The sequence below is a fragment of the Gymnoscopelus braueri genome (genome assembly GCF_963280865.1).
Source record: "Gymnoscopelus braueri genome assembly, chromosome: 23".
NCBI classification, from domain to species: domain Eukaryota; kingdom Metazoa; phylum Chordata; class Actinopteri; order Myctophiformes; family Myctophidae; genus Gymnoscopelus; species Gymnoscopelus braueri.
Genome location: NC_137625.1, coordinates 38,628,385 through 38,646,719, shown reverse-complemented (window position 1 = coordinate 38,646,719; position 18,335 = coordinate 38,628,385). Strand labels below are relative to the sequence as shown.

Here is an 18,335-nt window from a genome sequence, read left to right as displayed (position 1 = left end):
ATGTCCATAGACTTCTTTTGTTTAATCCATTATCACCAAAGCTAGTTGCTTTCAATCAACTTTGAGCCTGCCCCTTCCTAGTTGTTGTAAATCGGATGTTGACGAGCATCAACACACTCCACCCATCCTGAGTGCTAATGTATCCAATGTTGTAACTTCAGTATACAACTGTAACCAAAAGGGACCCATAAACTGAAGATTTAACCACTCAAACCTATATATATATACAGAAAATATCCGATTATGCGACACGTTGAGAGCTTGTAGATCGACCATGAATGTTTACCCCAGAATTGGCTCTGTAGTCCCAGGTTTCCAGAAGGTGGCATTACCTGGTTAGTGTTCAAGTTCATTTTCCCATAGCTTTGTTTTGATTGGCTCAGCAGCAGGTTTGAAATCAGAAACACATACAGTATGACACCTTGACGCGTGTTTCCAGTTCAAATCTGCTGCAGAGCCAATCGAATGAAGCTATGGGAAAATTAACTGGACCATGAAACGGGTGATGCCACCTTGTGAAAACCGGGACTACATTTTCCCTCAGAATCAGCTCAGAATCAGCTATTTGTTATTTTGTGAGCTCCATCGTCTTTGTTATTTCCAGAAAGGAGAAAGAGAAGAATAAGGGGGTACCGGTGGAGCAAAGGGGAACAAAGACAAATCAACAAAAGATATATACATATATACACGTAGCATATCCATCCTTAGACATAAGGTGCATCAACATATCAGCAGGTACTGTACATGGTATAAGGCATAAAATGCGTATCACAATATCCCTTCTCTCACAGGAGTACGAGTTTGTGGTCCTCCCCAACGCGTACATGATCCACATGCCGCACGCGCCCAGCTTCGACATCACCAAGTTCCGCTCCAACAAGCAGTACCGCGTCTGCCTCAAGACCCTCAAGGAGGAGTTCCAGCAGAACATGTCGAGGCGCTACGGCTTCGCCGCCCTCAAGTACATGACGGCCGACAACAACAGCTAGCCACCACTGCAGACCCTTCCCGACCTAGCCCCGGACTACTGACAAAGCCCCCTGTGGGGCTGGGGAGAGGAGGGCCGCCGGGTCACAGACAGCCCACATTCGGACGTCTGGAGTGTTATTTTTTTTCAGATACCTGCAGTGTGAGACTGGAGTTCCTCAGACTCTCATGACGACCGTTGATCCTCCTCAGCATAAACCCGGGGGAAAACCATGTGTCCAAAAACTTTGCTCCGCCTCCGCTGGGGATTGGAAGACATGCTCGTTCCAGCCAGGCCAACATCATGTCTGCCTGGGTGTTGAGGTTTTGAAAGCCGCAAAAGATGACATGGTTGACTGCTTCTTTTTAGAATGACTTGGCTTGCGCCCAGGCCGGCTTTTTGTGCCCGAGGGCTGCTGACAAAATAAAAATACAGGCCACTGCAGCAGGCAGAGAGTGACGGACTGGCTGCTGCCTTGGAAAGCAGACTTTTCATTGCCTTGCCATATTTGTAAGACCAGCGACTGAGGCTCAGCTGCTGTATTTTTGGGCTAATTGTAAGTGTGTGTTTGTGAGTGAGAGAGACGGAGAGAAACAGAGTGTGTGTGTGTGTGTGTGTGTGTGTGTGTGTGTGTGTGTGTGTGTGTGTGTGTGTGTGTGTGTGTGTGTGTGTGTGTGTGTGTGTGTGTGTGTGTGTGTGTGTGTGTGTGTGTGTGTGTGTGTGTGTGTGTGTGTGTGTGTGTGTGTGTGTGTGTGCGCGCGCGCGTGCGCGAATGCAGGATTGGGAATATGAGAGAGAGAGTATGTGTATGTTCCTCCAGGACAAAGCTTAGCAAAAAGCTTTTGGGGGAAACTGAGAATGAAGCTTTGTGGGCTTACATTTCTGTTTGCACGCTGCAAATTGGAACGCTCTCCAAGTGCCATGAAGTAACTGAAAGAAAAATATATATATATCAAAAAAGAAATAACGGCGGCCATATTGACTTGACTGACCGCACACCCAGATTCACTTTCACAGTAAAAATGTAAATACGGAGCGGCGAGATAAGACAAAAACGGCAGTGTCACAAGTAAACACGTCCGTACCTGTTCGGACGTCTCATTTCGATGAGTGACACATACCAAGATATACGGGGAGAGGCAGCCGGCCGTCCGCCGTCGCCAAATTTGTTTCTTAGCCGATACTGATCTGAATGATTCAAACTGGCGTCGCAGGGGAGCTAAAGTGCAAGGAGGACTGGAGGTCAGGCAAGCGATTGATATTCAGGGTACTTCTCATGTCAGCTGCAGTGTGCTGCTGACGGGGACTTTTTTATTATTATCGTCAGTGTTTGGTTTGGACAAGAAAACATGACAGAGAGGTCTGAAAACTCTGATCTCTCTTGCAGTTGGCAGAATGTACTCTCTCTCTCTCCTGTACACTTGGACTTGTTACCAATAGCAATGGAGTCTACATACACAAGCACACACACACACACACACACACACACACACACACACACACACACACACACACACACACACACACACACACACACACACACACACACACACACACACACACACACACACACACACACACACACACACACACATCCAATCACACTCTTTTCTCCCGCTGTATTTTTGTGCTCCACTCTCATTCCACACGAAGCGAGGCGCCAATCATTTCTGCTTATTCTTTACTTTTTTCTTGTCAACAATCAGTATTATTTATCAGTGTATGTTTACAGTCCTAACGTGTGTCTGCAAAAAAAAAAGGCACTGGCACTGCATCCTTCTCGCGGATCGGGGGAAGGTATTTTACGGATGAGCGATATGGGACATTAGGACGTTGTGGATTGTTCCAGACTCCAGGACTGCATTTCAATGTAAAACAACCACTTTACAGTACAAGTCAGAAGGAGAGTTGTCTAGAGCAGTGGTTCTCAACATGGGGTCCATGGACCCTCATGGCTCCTTGAGGGTGTTCCAGGGGGTCCCCCCCAGCTAAATGATTGATTGTTGAGGAACTAATTGGAACCTTAAGCGTCTGTAACTCTGGGACTCGTAAGGGATCATTTAGTTCCATTTGTACATTGGGGGTGGGGGGGCTGGGGGTCTAATATCAATATCAATATCAAACTTGGGGGTCTAGAGCAGTGGTTCTCAAACTTTTTCATGTCAAGGACCCCCAAATTGAAACTTATTATCCTGCGGACCCCCATTTGAAAAGATATGCCAGGGACCCCCCATATTAAGAGAAGATTTTTACGGCTCTAGCAGTGATTCTCAACCATTTTTATATTTCAAGGACCCCCAGTTTGACATGCATTAGGCTACTGATCCCCATTTAATGGCATTTCTATTCTATTTGTACACTCTCAGAGTTACAGACCCATAAGGGTCCATTTGGTTCCTAACTATCCATCATTTAGCTGGGGACCCCTTGGTACCCCCCCAAGGACCCCTGGGGGTCCCCGGACCCCACTTTGAGAACCAATGGTCTAGAGACACTGTCTCCCACTGTGTGTGTGTGTGTGTGTGTGTGTGTGTGTGTGTGTGTGTGTGTGTGTGTGTGTGTGTGTGTGTGTGTGTGTGTGTGTCTCTCTCTCTCTCTCTCTCTCTCTCTCTCTCTCTCGTCTCTCTCGATCTCGCTTTCTCTTGTCTCTCAAACTGTCTAGGAAAGCTCTGAGCAGACAGTGTTTGACAACTGCTGTAACTTGTTCCAGACACAGCAGGTCTTACTGTGTGTGTGTGTGTGTGTGTGTGTGTGTGTGTGTGTGTGTGTGTGTGTGTGTGTGTGTGTGTGTGTGTGTGTGTGTGTGTGTGTGTGTGTGTGTGTGTGTGTGTGTGTGTGTGTGTGTGTGTGTGTGTGTGTGTGTGTGTGTGTGTGTGTGTGTGTGTGTGTGTGTCGTCGCTGTCGAGTGGAAATCTCCAATGTCCAAAACTGTTACTTTTCAATGGAACGACATTTTTCATAGTGAAAATAGCGGATCTACAAGCTCACAACGCTAGGTCGGCTACTTTCACTACATTTGCAGTGGTGTAAAGTAACTAGCTACATGTACCCAAGTACTGTACTTAAGTACAATTTTGAAGTACTTTTATTGTTCTGGAGTATTTCCAATTTTCTATACTTTTAATTCTACTCCATTACATCTCACAGGACTTTTTACTCCACTACAATTATTAGAAAACTTTAGTCACTACAACATGCATTAACCACTTAAGCCCTACTGTATGTATACTTTGGCTATTTGAAAATAGCCTGGTATTTACAAAAGATGTTTATACATTTTGAACACTCTGCATAATGAGTACTTTTACTTTTACTCAAGTACATTTTGAATACCAGACTTTTTCTTGTAACAGAGTATTTCTACTTGCAGTATTGATACTTTTACTTAACTCATTCAGTGCCATTGACGTCGCCGACGTCACGTTTTTATAATCCCAGGGTGCCAATGACGTCGCTGACGTCATGAAAAAAAAAACTTTTTTTTAATTTATTTTTTTAATAAATGTTCAGAACCCAAGATATCATGATTTGAAGATTTGCTGCTCCATTCACTTCTTGTTTAACATCTTACTGAAAAAGGCTGTATCTTGCTTCCTAAGCACTTTTTTTTTACAATGTATTTTTGGCTCTGGCACTCAGAGCCAAACTGCCAGAAATAAGTCAGGCACTGAATGAGTTAAGTAAAAGAGTACTTTTTCCACCACTGTTCACTACTTTCGCTTGACACTCTTGTGACGAAAAAACGAAAAAGTTTTATTATAGAGATGCGAGGTTTCCACCCGACTGCGTGTGTGTGTGTGTGTGTGTGTGTGTGTGTGTGTGTGTGTGTGTGTGTGTGTGTGTGTGTGTGTGTGTGTGTGTGTGTGTGTGTGTGTGTGTGTGTGTGTGTGTGTGTGTGTGTGTGTGTGTGTGTGTGTGTGTGTGTGTGTGTGTGACTTTTGCGGGCGATTATTATTGCAAGAGGGGAGCCAGAGGAAGTGTGTATGTAACTAAGACAGTGTTGACAGACATGCTGCTACCCGAATAAAGGCAAATCAGTGAAACAATCTCCTGTTTCTTTCTGTGAGCATGGTGCACGCCGAGGATATGGTGGAAAGCAACAATAGTGTGGCCAGAAACCGTATGTATTATCTTTAAAAGTGCATAAATACATTCATTGCCAATATATTACATGCCTGCGTCATTTTGCCAGAGTCACAGACACTCCCGTCTAAAAATTGTGTTTGGTGAAGGTGTCAAAAAACACCAAAAAATATCAGTGAAAGATTCTATCAAAAATAACTTGTTAAAATGAAAAAGTACACAATATCAACAATTGCACTTGCAGGTGAGATGGTTTCTCTTGTACTTTATGTCAGCTGCACTAACTGGGCCTTTTGTCCACCTCTCCATTATAACATCTTTTTATCAACGTAAATGTTGACACATCATTTCGCACTCCATCTAAACTCTAAAAGCTCATCTAAACTCTAAAATGATGTGAGTAAATGAGTATTTCGTTCTCATCTTTGTGGCGCAAGCGAAAAGACAGGGATTTATTTAACAAAATGGTTCAAGGCTCAATATAAAACTACTGTATAACAACTAATGAAACTCAAGATGTCAAACAACAAAAAAAGACTTTGTTTATTATGTAAAAGCTATTAAGCTCCTCCCTTTGGAGGTGGGCTCCCTCTATGCTCCTCCCTCTGCTACTGGAGCTAAAAGAGAGTCTGAGGAAGGAGGTGGGCTGCCTCCATATGCTCCTCGCCTTTAATAAGACCAAAAATTAAGATTTACTGGGATCAAGATTCAAACTCTCAACATTCTGCTCGTGAAGCCTCTACTTCTCCCCTGCGCCACCAGGCATTTCACACTAATTGGATGTTCAAGGTCATATTTGATTCAAGGGGGAGGTGGCAGGTCAAAAGTTGAAAATCCACAGCAAGCACCTCTCCTCCTCACAGAATGACTGAAATCTACTAGATATACCTGCTGATGATCAGGGTTCATTACGACACAACTGAAATTTAGGTTATAAACCATATTTTGGAATATTTTTACTCTTCACCCACATTCACCTCTTTAGAGAATGTTAGTTTTAGCCTTGGTAATGTCATTCAAATTGATACCCGTTATTGTCATATATTCGTCATTTCTTAGATTTGATGACCAAAACTATAGCTTTTATAAGTTTTTTGTTCAAGTACATTGATCAAGTACATTGACTGTTATTGTCACTTTGGATTGTTAGATTAAAATAATTGCTGGCTATAAAGCTTTCACCTAGTTTCTCAAACAGTGTTGTAATATGACCACAGTTCCTCTTTGATTAGCTGAATTAAGTTGGAGTAAATACATACAGTACACTCATCCACACAGCATATAAAATCAATGATCCATTATAGGTAGGACCGCATACTCGTAAATTGCATTGATTTGTTTTTTGCTATTCTATTGACTACGAATAACAAATTAACAGATTAAGTCAACTGAATCCAACCACTTCCATTATGTATTTATTGCAATGAAGACCAATCAATTGAAAACAAAAACAGATCACAATGTAGGCTAGCAGGAACAAAGTATTCGCTTATATAACATAATGTATGACTTTTTTATAGCAGTACTATAAGAAATGTGTTTTTTTATTGGAAGATAACATTTCTTCTGACATAACATAGTATGACTTTATAATAATACTAATAATAATACATACAATTTATTTAGCGCTTTTCTTTTTTTCTTAAAACAAATTATCCCACGATTTTGTAACCCATTTTTTCCCCCGGTGCCAATTGCCTATGTAATCCTGGGCGCTTTACTCTCCCTCTGCCGGCCTAGAGAGAGCCCAGAACTGAGCTCATGCCTCCTTCAATGCATGAGGAGCTAGCAAGCCGCTTCTTATCACCTGACTGGGGTAGCTTCCCCGGTTGGACGTAGCGTGTGGAAGGAACACGCTATTCCAACCATAGACATATAAAGGTAGACGCCTCCTTCGGTTCTGAAGCGTTCGTAACTCGGGCGCGCTTCCTTGTTCCGCAGGGCTAGCCTATCACTTCCTCCCGCTTCAGCAGGGCAAGCTGGAAACTTGTGCGTCACAGAAGGGGACGTTCGGTAGGCCAATCAGAGGCAGGTGGGGCGGGTCTTTTCTTAAGAGGCAGCCGCGCAGCAACTAGTCAGTTAGACGCGCTGTGATTGGCCAGTAGTCAACGCGATGTGATTGGTCAGTAGTCAAACAGCCCTGCGGAAGAGCCTTGTATTGAGATACCAGTCGCTCCAATGAACTGCAGAGGCCAATGAGGTATCTAGGTTTCTATATCTATGATTCCAACCAGTTTCTTTCCTCTCCATCAGGCGCCCCGGCTGACCAGGGGGAGGCAGTATAAAGACCAGGATTACTGCATGTTTTTTGTGAGGGTACCTACCCTAGGGGGGAAGAACATGCAAACTCCACACAGAAAGGCCCTTTCGCCACTATATAGTGCTTTTCTGAGTACTCAAAGTCGCTTTACAAAACCGAAAACTAAAAAAGAAAAAAATTATATATACCGGTACCTTATATATACTATTACATAATATTCCCATGTCAATGTAGGAACTGAACTAAAATACAAGCTGAACTCCTTTTTGCATCAAGTCATCCAAGTAACTGGCAGGATTTTATTGAAGAAAAGGTGAAAACAAACATTAGATAAATAAGCATGAATGAAATTAATAATAATCTAAATCAATCAATCTGCACAAGAAACCAACTATACATAATAATTTTTTATCTTACCGGCGTATGGTAAAAAAGCTGGATAAGAACACTATTATTTAAAAAAATCTCATGCTTTTAACCACTTGAACCCCGGCATCCCTATTGTGGGGTTAACATTCGCCAAAAATAGCTGTTCATATGTTGTTCATAATCCACCTCCATGGGAAAAATGTATGGGGCTCTCCACCTGCGGCACCACAAAACGACCGCCACTACCAAGCCCCACACTCAGTTAACCATCCATTGAGTTAGGGTAATCTTTTACCAGTTTCCAAGTTTAAATAGGTAAAAAGTACCTTTTACATTTCTTTATTGGAACAAGGCTTCATGATATCCTCAGAAACAGCTATTTTAACGCAACAACATTAATTATCACCCTTTTAGTTAATTCTGATGGTAGCTGTAAAAAAAAAAGTGCCATCTGTGGTGTTACGAGTCAAATATGACCTGGCAGAGAAGTGTGGCTCAATTCCCCCCAAATTGTCAATATTCAATGTTTACATGTTTGAGAGAGAGAGAAACTTGTCCTTAATTTGCATTTGCTATTGGAGTAAAATAAAGTTTGGGTTTATGAAAAATAAATTACTTTACCTTCTGTACTGTATATATGGGTACATTTTGACCCGTAACACCACAGATAACAAGTAATTTATTTTTGCAAGTGTGTTCTAGTATTAGTCTATTATAGCCAGATAACATCATTATACATTGTCTTCATTATAGTAAATGTAATGAGTCATTTTTAACATTTTGTTAATAATGAAACCCTAACCCAAAATAATATTTTAAATAGTGTTTATATGGATATGACAAGTCAGCTGTGAGGTGGGCTGAGTTAAATCACGTGTCAAATTGGACCCGCTAACACCGAAAGTGTCAGCAGGGTTCTAACACAATGCAAGGGTTAACACAAGAACGAGTAAAAGTAAATGCACACATTTATGAGCACACAGAGGCACAGGCAAAAAAGAGGAAAAAAAACAACAACAAAAAATGTTGAGTAATCTGAGCATCGTGTCTTTGGGGCTGTTTGGAGTTGGCATAGCCATTTTCATTAATTTACCACTCACCTGGTCTGAGGAAAGGCGGGCAGACAGTTCCTGGCAAGCAAATCTGTATTGCCGAAAACGGTCCGCCTCCTTTTATTTCTGTTTTCGGAATCAGTGGGGTCAAATAGTGCTGGCATTGTGCCTTTGGGGCTGTTTTGAGTTGGCATTGCCATTTTCACTGGCAGACACCTCTGGTTGCTCAATCTCAGCGAAGGCCTCCGGCCCTCCGCAGCCTCTGACTGCTTCTCTGGTTGGTGTTCATCCTCTTCAACTTCATCTTTTTCCGTCTCTGGAGAAGTGTCTTCACTGCAGATGGAGTTGGAGGCTTGAGCCTTAAGGATAATTCCTTTTAACAGGTCGTTCATGAAAGTCCTTGCGGTCTTGTTTCCAATGAGAACCTGTGAGCAATTGGGGTTAAGAGTCTTGCTCAGGGACAAATTTCATATCATCGGCACATATGCTGGGATAGCCTGGAATCGAACCTGGGGCAACCAGGGCCAGCTGGTTCCCTAGGCGGGCTCACTAACCACTCAGCTATGGCCGCCCCATGATCTTCTTGAGCAGTGACCTCCTGAAGGCTCTGCAGACAGACTCCCGGGGTCAGGCTGTAACGTAGGCCTGCTGCCGAGTGACGCAGCTTCAGAGGGTTCCCGCTATGGCCACCTTTGTGGCCGTTCGGCCAGGATCTAGTGGATTCACTTTGAGTCTTCAGTTTGGTGTGCCTTGTTGCATCTTGGTCTGTGTCATTTGAAAGTTGTTAGAATCGTAATGAATTTCGGGGATGCACATTAACAGGCGCCTTGATTAAATTAAAGCATTATCGTAATGAATTTTGGGGGCTGCACGACGACAGACCCCTTGAAATTAAAGCATGGGGAGTAAAGCACCCAACTTATCTACTGGCAGGTCCCTGGAGTCAAACTGTCCCCATGCAAGACATTTCCCTAACGTCCTGTTAATGAAGGTCCTGGGACATAATTTCTCTTATCTTATAGGCTATTAAAAAGTTTTACAGGAGACGCTCATTAATTCAATTTAAAATGTGTTATGCATTAATTTCAAGCCTACAGTACGTTTCAGATAATATGTGAGATAATGTGAGAATTGGGAGAAAGACTTTGTACAGACTCAGTGATTTCAACCACATGAACCTTGCGTCTCTGTTCCTGGCATATCATAATAGGTGAACATTCTGTGAACATAGACAAACAATTTAACAAACACTATTAAGCATTTGTGTTTGAACGAAAACGAACGGCGGTCATTAAAATTGTCACTGCTGTATTTTAAAACTTAAATATAGCTCTCATGGTACGGAATTGACTTATAAGATATTTTTCGGATAGCATTTAGTTGTTTAACTTCATATATGTGGTCAATTAATCATGACAGAGCCTATTTCTTTTTTTTTTCCAGAGAACCGGCATGTCTGGTTCTGGGGCGGGCAGTGATACTCATGTATCCGCCTAAGGCAACCTATTGTCCGGCCTGGCCCTTACAAATGTCCCCTTGCTCCTAGGTTGCTCTGTGGTGGTGGTGGAACGAACTGCTGATTGGCTGAAGGGGTTGTCAGTCAACACTACTACTCCCACCCAGCTCCCGCCCACAGCCAAACAGACTTTCATGCCAGACCAACTCCTGAAATCAAATAACAAATGAGATTTCCGTAGGGGGGGGGGGGGGGGCTAATTGTCAGCAGCCTATGAAATGTAAAAGCAATAGTGGTTTTCACGGTCTGACACTGGGTGATCACGGCAGCCTTAGAAGTGATCTTGTACCTGAAAAGGTGGCCTACCTGCCTGGTTTTAAGTGGCTACAGCGATAGAGAAAGTTTACTTTGGTGTTGAGAGTGAAGTCATAGGAGGGACGCTGTCATCCATCAGAGAAAAGGGCAGCGGTAGGAGAGTTTCGCATTGTGATATTTAGCGTCGGCCGTAATGCAATGAGAAAAAGGCTGGCGACATTTCTGGGGGGTATGATCACAACTCGTTTGGACAAGCGTGGCCTCCCTTCCCCTGGGTCCTCAGGCTATATTATTACGCTGCTGTGTCTGGGGAGCAGCTTGGGACAACTCACTAAAAGGAATGAAACAGAGAGAGAGAGAGACTAGCCATGAAATGACAGAGCAGTGGTAGAAATGTACTGAAGTACAATTGTGAGGTACCTTACTTGAGTATTTCCATTTTTTATATGCTTCTACTCCACCTACAAATCTAGAAATATACTTTTTATTCCACTAAAATTGCTTGATATAATTAGTAACAGTTACTTTGACGATTTTTATTATTTCATATCAAATATACATTAACCAGCTTATTTCATATTTAAGCTATTCAAAAATACCCAATCTAAAAGCTCACACTGCATCGCGATGCGCCATGTTGTAAGCTTGTAGATCGGCTATTAAAAAAAAGAAAATAGAATAAAATAGAAAACTTTTACTTTGTTACTCAGAGTACTCCTTCCACCATTGTGTGCGAGGGACAGAGAGACTGGCAGAGAGTGGCAAAAAGACTGGTAAAGACTTAACCTTTAGTCATGAGATGAATGACAGGACACTAAGTTGTTTTACCACGGTTCTCCGTTTACTACTCACTATGGGATATCAGCGCCCTCAGGCGATGAGACAGAGCAACACACACGCTCCCGGTGCCAATACTGATTGGCTAAGGGTATGTCACGAGTCCGGAAGACCCGGGAGTATAAAGCTCCCTCGTGACGTAGGCTCTTCCTCTTTTCTCCACTCTGCAAGCGAATGCGCAGAAATTCACACACAAGAAGCAAGAAATTTTACAACTTAACCCAACGCGGAATACAGAGTATTTCCCCACGGGAAAATCCTTGCGAAAAATTAAGTTTTCTCCCGGAACTTATTTAAGTATTATTTGTTTGACTATCCTCTCAGTTTTCCTCTTTTCCTGGTCATTGAATTAGCCGGTAGCTTTTTCATTCATTCAGCGGCTAGGCTACTGGTAGCAGCTAGCTAGGTGCTACTAGCCAAGTTAGGCCGCTGTGTTTCCAGACCAGGAATGGAACCACCGAGGACCTGCGGACGACCGAGCTGTAGCCTCCTCGTCGCCGCAGACGACCCCCACCGCGTCTGTATCTACTGCCTGGGGGTCAACCATGCGCTCACCGCTAAGGAGCGCCAGGGCGAGAGGGACGAGTGCCAAGGGTGCTCGTCCTTCACAAGCCAGCAGCTCGACGCCCGGCTGGACAGGGTAGAGACCCTGGTCCGCTGGGTCAGGGACGACTCAGCCGGAGCTTCCGCCGCCACCGGCACAGGGACCCCAGGAGTGCCGCCCGAGAAGACACTCATGGGACCCCCACCGGTGCCGACGCCGAAGATGAGGCGGCTAGCGGCGACGACGCTGACGCCACCCTCCGCCGCTGCCGCTGCGCATATATCGCCGCCGCAGCTAACTAGCAGCGCCTCCACCTCCCCCCGTCGACACTACGACTGGGCTGCTTCGCTGGCCGACAGCGAGGAGTCACTGGCCTTCGAGGAGCTGGAGGACGAGTTGGACCTCGCGTCTTACCAGGAGGTCCAAGAGGTATCCATGGCGAGCGCCGACGGGGTAGGCGGAAACCCCGAAACCGTCGAAGAAGTGGTCGTCGAACCGGTAACGGCGGTGTTCAAGCGGGCCATCGCCAGGTGCGGTTTGGTGCAGCCCGTGGAGAGCCGCAACGCCACCGCTACTGCAGTAGGTTTCCAGGGCTTGGAGGCTCCACCAACACGGGTGTTGGAGTCCAAGAAGCTCCCTGAAGCGTATGGGTTCAAGACGGCCTTGATGAGCTCCTGGGGGGATCATCAAGACCCGCAAAGGCTAGCCTTCCCCATCGACCTAATCTCCGCCAGGGACCTGGGGCTGATCGAAGTCCCTCCGATGGACCCGGTGCTGGCAGAAGGACTGGAGGACATGCAGTCAGGTACGGTGGTGCTTGGGGGCGCCACACCGTCCTTCTACAATGAAGAATTGAGAAAATCCTCCGCGGCGTTGAAAAAGACCTACGCCGCGGCCGGACAGGTCGCAAAGACCCTCAACGCCGTCACCATCCTCCAGGGCTCCTCTGCCGTGCGGCTCGCGGAGCTGAAGGAAAAATGGGGCGATGACGCGAAGGAGCTGCATCGCTTGAACCAGCTCACCATCTCCTGCACCCAACACGCCATTAATTGGACCGGCCGGGTGTTGGACGACTGCGCGACCATCGAGAGGGTGCGGTGGCTCGACCTCGCCACCTTCACAAAAGTCGCGCAGAAAATCGACGCAAAGAAAAAGCTGCTGGCCCTTCCACTCACAGCAGGTAACCTCTTCTGCGGGGCAGAAAAGTACCTGAATGACTCCACGGAGTCGGCGAGGGCCCGGAAAGAGGCAGCGGCGGGTCTTTTGGCCCCGAGGTCTCCCCAACCAGGCAGACCCCGCCAGGAGAGGTCTGCCTTAAGGGGGAGACTCTCCTCGCCTCGCCAATCCAGCGCCAGCGGCAGCTCCCGCAACTCCTCAGCCCGTCCCACCAGAGTGGAAGGGCCCATGTCGCTGGGAGTCGGCGACGTCCGTCGCAAGGACCCCCGCTCCCCCCCTCCCCCTTCTTCCCCCAGATCCACTCGACGCGGCGGCGGGAGAGGACGTGGTCGCGGGCAGCGTGTTTGACATTTGCCCCCCGGTGTTACCGGTTGTTCGGCTGCCCCCCCCACATCCACACGGACGGAGTGGGGGGGGATTAGCCCCCCTGGTCACCTCGGGAAAAAGACTTGGCCTTTTCATGGCCCCGACGGAAAACAAGCGACAGAAAGTAACAGTGCTACAGAGCCAGGCCTCTGCTGTTTTAACTTGTCCACATGTTGTTTGCCAGGGTGTTTGTGTGTCAAGTGTGTTTCAAATAAATGTTCTGAAAAATACAAAACCTCTCATTCTTTCACCCGCCTCAGAGCGGCGATGCGGAGGGACCCCCCTTGGGGGGGCCCCTCCGTATAAATGCCCTCCAACCATAAGCCCACAGCGCTTGGACAGTCCCTTTGGAGACTGTCCAAGCGCTGCTGGGATGAATACTGTGCATGCTATGAACAAGACAAAGGTATTAAATCCATTGCTATTTCTAAACGCCAATGTACAAGGGTCACGCCAAAATTTCCATTTTTACCATCCATCCAGCAGAGGGCGCCAGAGGCCCACTGTGAAAAGGAAGGTTTACAAAATGGCGGCGCGGGTCGAGGGTCACCCCAATGTTTACAGCCTGCCGTGCACCGTGTCACGCCAGCCTCTGGAGGGCAACAGAGTGCCTCCGTCAGTAGAGGCGGATCCGTCGCTTCCTTTAGTCAGGCCGAGGGGCCTAGACAAGATGGCGGCGGACCTTGTAGGCAACAAGGGGATAGTGTGGAACACTTCCGCACTAGGCCACGTGATCTCTTCACGCAGAACGTCAGGATCGACGCGACCTCCTTTGTCTCTAGCGAGCTCCACAGCTGTAGCTCCGCTGAGCAGAGTTTTAGCGTCTCCGGTTCCCATGGTCACGGTTTCACGACCAGTGAAACTAACGACGGCAGCATCCAGCAACAAGCCTCTCGCTCAATGCTTGGATCAATGGAAACTTTGCAAGCCGTCCGCTTGGGTGCTGCGCACCGTTCACAAGGGTTACAGACTGCAGTTTGCCAGGAAGCCGCCCATGACAGACAAGGTATTGTACACTCGAGCGTCGGGCCAAGCGGCCAAAACCTTAAGAGAGGAGGTAACCTCCCTTCTAGACAAGGGCGCGATAAAGAAATTATCTCCGGATCAGAACCGTCTGGGGTTCTATTCGGAATATTTTCTGGTGAAAAAGAAAGGGGGGGGCGTAAGACCCATATTGAATCTGAAGGGACTCAACAGGTTCCTGCGGGTGTTTCATTTTCAAATGCTAACGACCGTGAAGTTATTACGCACGGTGCGTCAGGGCGACTGGTGGACAAGTATCGATCTGAAAGATGCTTACTTCCACATCCCAATTTATCCCCCGCACAGAAAATTCCTGCGCTTCGGCTTCGAAGGGGAAGTGTACGAGTACATGGTTCTCCCTTTTGGTATGTCGTTGAGCCCACGGGTGTTTGTGAAGTGTACCAACGCGGCCATTGCTCCACTACGGAGACAGGGAATCCGTCTGTCGACCTACATTGACGACTGGTTGATAGCCGCAGGCTCGGAGGAGGAGGTGGCACGGCACACGGCCGTGGCCATCTCCCATCTGACGTCACTGGGTTTCACAATCAACGTCAAGAAGAGCGTTTTGGTTCCGTCCCAGCGGGCCACCTTCCTGGGAATCTCGCTGGACTCGAACACGCTCAGAGCACGTCTATCCAAGGAGAGGACAGACAGCGTTTTGGCTTGTGTGAGATCTTTCCGCCTGGGGCGGAAGGTTACTTACAAACAATGCATGCAAGCAGTAGGTCTCATGGCCTCAGCCATTCACTTAATCCGCTTAGGCAGGCTCTACATGAGACCCGCTCAGAGGTGGCTGAGGGCCCTTCGGATCCCACCCACCTCAGGTCGTCGGCTTGTGATGGTGTCTCCATGGTGTGTGGAGGCACTCAGACCATGGTCACTAGCAGCCTTTCTGTCCCAGGGGGTCAGTATAGGAGCTGTGATTTCGTGGAAGGTCATCACCACGGACGCCAGTTTGACTGGGTGGGGTGCCGTCCACGAGGGCAGGTGGACCAGGGGACTGTGGGATCCGACACTGCAGTCGGCTCACATCAACTACCTGGAACTGCTGGCGGTTTTCCTCGCTCTGAAACATTTCGAGGCACAGATCTTGGGTTGTCATGTCGCGGTCAGAACGGACAATACGACAACCATGTGTTTTATCAACAAGCAGGGAGGCTTGACCTCCCTGGTGTTGGATGGTCTAGCACGCAAGATAACGTTTTGGTGCGAGTCACGGCTCGCGTCCATACGGGCGTCTCATGTACCGGGCCTCCTGAACTTCGGAGCGGACTTGCTGTCCAGGGGCGGTCTCCGGTACGGGGAATGGTCACTCCACCCGGTAGTGGCGAAGGATATCTGGCGCAGATTCGGTCACCCACGGGTCGATTTGTTTGCCTCCGAAGAGAACGCGAAGTGTTATCGGTTCTTCTCAGTGAAGAGGGGGGACCGTTCCATGGGCATGGACGCCTTGGCACACAGTTGGCCGAGCGAACTGCTTTATGCCTTCCCGCCAATGGAGTTGATCCTCCCCACCTTGGAGAGGGTCAGGCTCCAGGGGTTGTCGGTGTTGCTGGTGGCTCCAGCATGGGGCACGTGGAGGTCGGAGATAGCTCCGCTCCTTTACGATACGCCTCTGCCCCTCCCTCCCAGGGCAGACCTGGTGAGGCAGGGAGGGAACGAGCTGTTCCACGAGCGCCCTCAGGACCTAGACCTATGGGTTTGGCCCGTGAGAGGGCGAATTTGAATTCATGTGGCTTCCCCCCTGATGTGGTGGCTACCATCCAGGGTGCGAGGGCCATGTCCACAAGGGAAGCTTACGAGGTCAGATGGAATATGTTCGCATCTTGGTGTCTGGAGCAGTCACCAGTGGTGGTGGCTGTCCAGGCCCCGGTGGGCAGCATTCTTACTTTTCTACAGGGAAGGCTAAATCAGAGTTTATCCTTCTCGACGGTGAAAGTATATTTGGCTGCCATTTCGGCTTGCCACCTAGGTTTCGACGATGGCAAGACGGTGGGTCAGCATAACTTCGTGCGCCGATTTATGAACGGCGCCAGAAGAGCTAGACCGGTCAACAGGCCACTGTTCCCAGTCTGGGATTTGACGGTGGTGCTGGAGGCACTGTGCCGTCACCCGTTCGAGCCTTTTGAGTCTATGGACCTGAAGGTCATTAGTCTGAAAACGGTCCTTTTGGTGGCCCTGTCCACGGCTAAACGGGTCAGTGACTTGCATGCACTCTCGGTGAGCCCGGAGTGCATGAATTTTCTGAACAACGACAGGAGGGTTTTGCTTACACCAAACCTGGCGTTCGTTACAAAGACCGGGGTGGTGGCCCCAGATCCGGTTGAATTGGTGGCTTTTCATCCGCCTCCCTTCGCTTCGGCGGAGGACAGGCGGTTACATTGCCTCTGCCCGGTGAGAGCCTTGAAGCTCTATTGCCAGAGGACGGCGGCCAGTCGCTCATCGACACAACTCTTTGTCTCTTTTGGCGTGGGGGTTCAGAGGAAGGCGGTCACCAAAGCGACGCTTTCTAGATGGATCCGTGATGCCATTAAGCTGGCTTATGTGAGTAGTGGTGTCCCTGTCCCGGGGGGTCTGAGGGCCCACTCTACTAGAGGCATGGCTACGTCCTGGGCTCTCTACAAGGGAGCTTCGATCCAGGAGATTTGTGTGGCTGCAAATTGGTCGTCACCGTCGACTTTTGCGGCCTTTTACAGTCTGGACGTGGCGGCGTCATCAATGGCGCACGCTGTCCTGGGTGTGGCTGCTGCCTCCAGGTCAGTGGAGGATAGGGAGTAGGCTTGGGGCTTTTTCTCCGTATCTTCCGACTTCCTCTTTAGGTTTCCTTGGGACCAGCAGGGCTGTGTCTTGGGGATAGGGCCCTGCTCCTCATTATTATGAGGCGGACTGTGTCTGCCTGTTAGTGAATAAGGCAGACTCTAGAGTCTGTCAGGGCCTACTCTTGTTATCTATCCCGCACCCCAGCCCGGTGGGCTGGGGGGGCGCCCAGGGGCCGTGAGGTCGTGGACCTATGGCCTGGGGGTCTTAGGTCACGTCCGGGGGGGACGTGACCTAGGAGCTGAGGGGCGTGCGGGGTTGTCAGGGTTGTGTGGCTCATTACCTCAAGGGGGGTTTATGAATCCCATAGTGAGTAGTAAACGGAGAACCGTGGTAAAACTAGAGGTTACGAATTTAACCCCGGTTTTAGTAGGTTCGGAGTTTACTACTCACCAGACACCCCTTTCTGTGCGCATTTGGCATGCAGAGAGGAGAATGTTAAGAGGAAGAGCCTACGTCACGAGGGAGCTTTATACTCCCGGGTCTTCCGGACTCGTGACATACCCTTAGCCAATCAGTATTGGCACCAGGAGCGTGTGTGTTGCTCTGTCTCATCGCCTGAGGGCGCTGATATCCCATAGTGAGTAGTAAACTCCGAACCTACTAAAACCGGGGTTACATTCGTAACCTCTAGTTGTGTCTCATCTGAAGTGGGAAAACCATTCAGTCTATATACAGTATGAAAGTGCTTTCTTTATTCTGGTTAATAGAGCTGTGGTTGGGTTCTCAAACCTTTTAATTTCAAGGACCCCCTGTTTGATATGCATTATGCCACGGACCCCCATTTGATACAATTTTCAATCTCATGGGACCCCTAATCTGCACAGCAAAATCGTAACTCAGAGTACATGTGTACAAATGGAACCAAATGGACCCATTCCATTTGTACACTCTGAGTTACAGACCCACAACAACTCAAGGACCCCTGGGGGTCCCCGGACCCCACTTTGAGAACCACTGCGTTAAAGGTACAGTAAGTGATATGCTTTTGTTAAAATAAGTGTTTAATACCTCTATATTCTGATAGCAGTCATTGCTATATACTGTAATGTTTGTTCAGTATTACG

At 47.8% G+C, this 18,335-nt stretch overlaps 1 protein-coding gene across 1 annotated transcript in view; it reads left to right on the top strand.

The window, feature by feature from the left end:
* The window catches only part of large1 (LARGE xylosyl- and glucuronyltransferase 1), a 122,299-nt gene extending 120,740 nt beyond the window's left edge, over positions 1-1,559 (top strand). The window contains exon 15 of the mRNA XM_080420667.1: positions 792-1,559. Within this exon, the coding sequence (XP_080276793.1) occupies positions 792-989 (198 nt within the window). The 3' untranslated portion in view covers positions 990-1,559. The remainder of the gene's footprint in view (positions 1-791) is intronic.
* Positions 1,560-18,335: the final 16,776 nt, after the last annotated feature.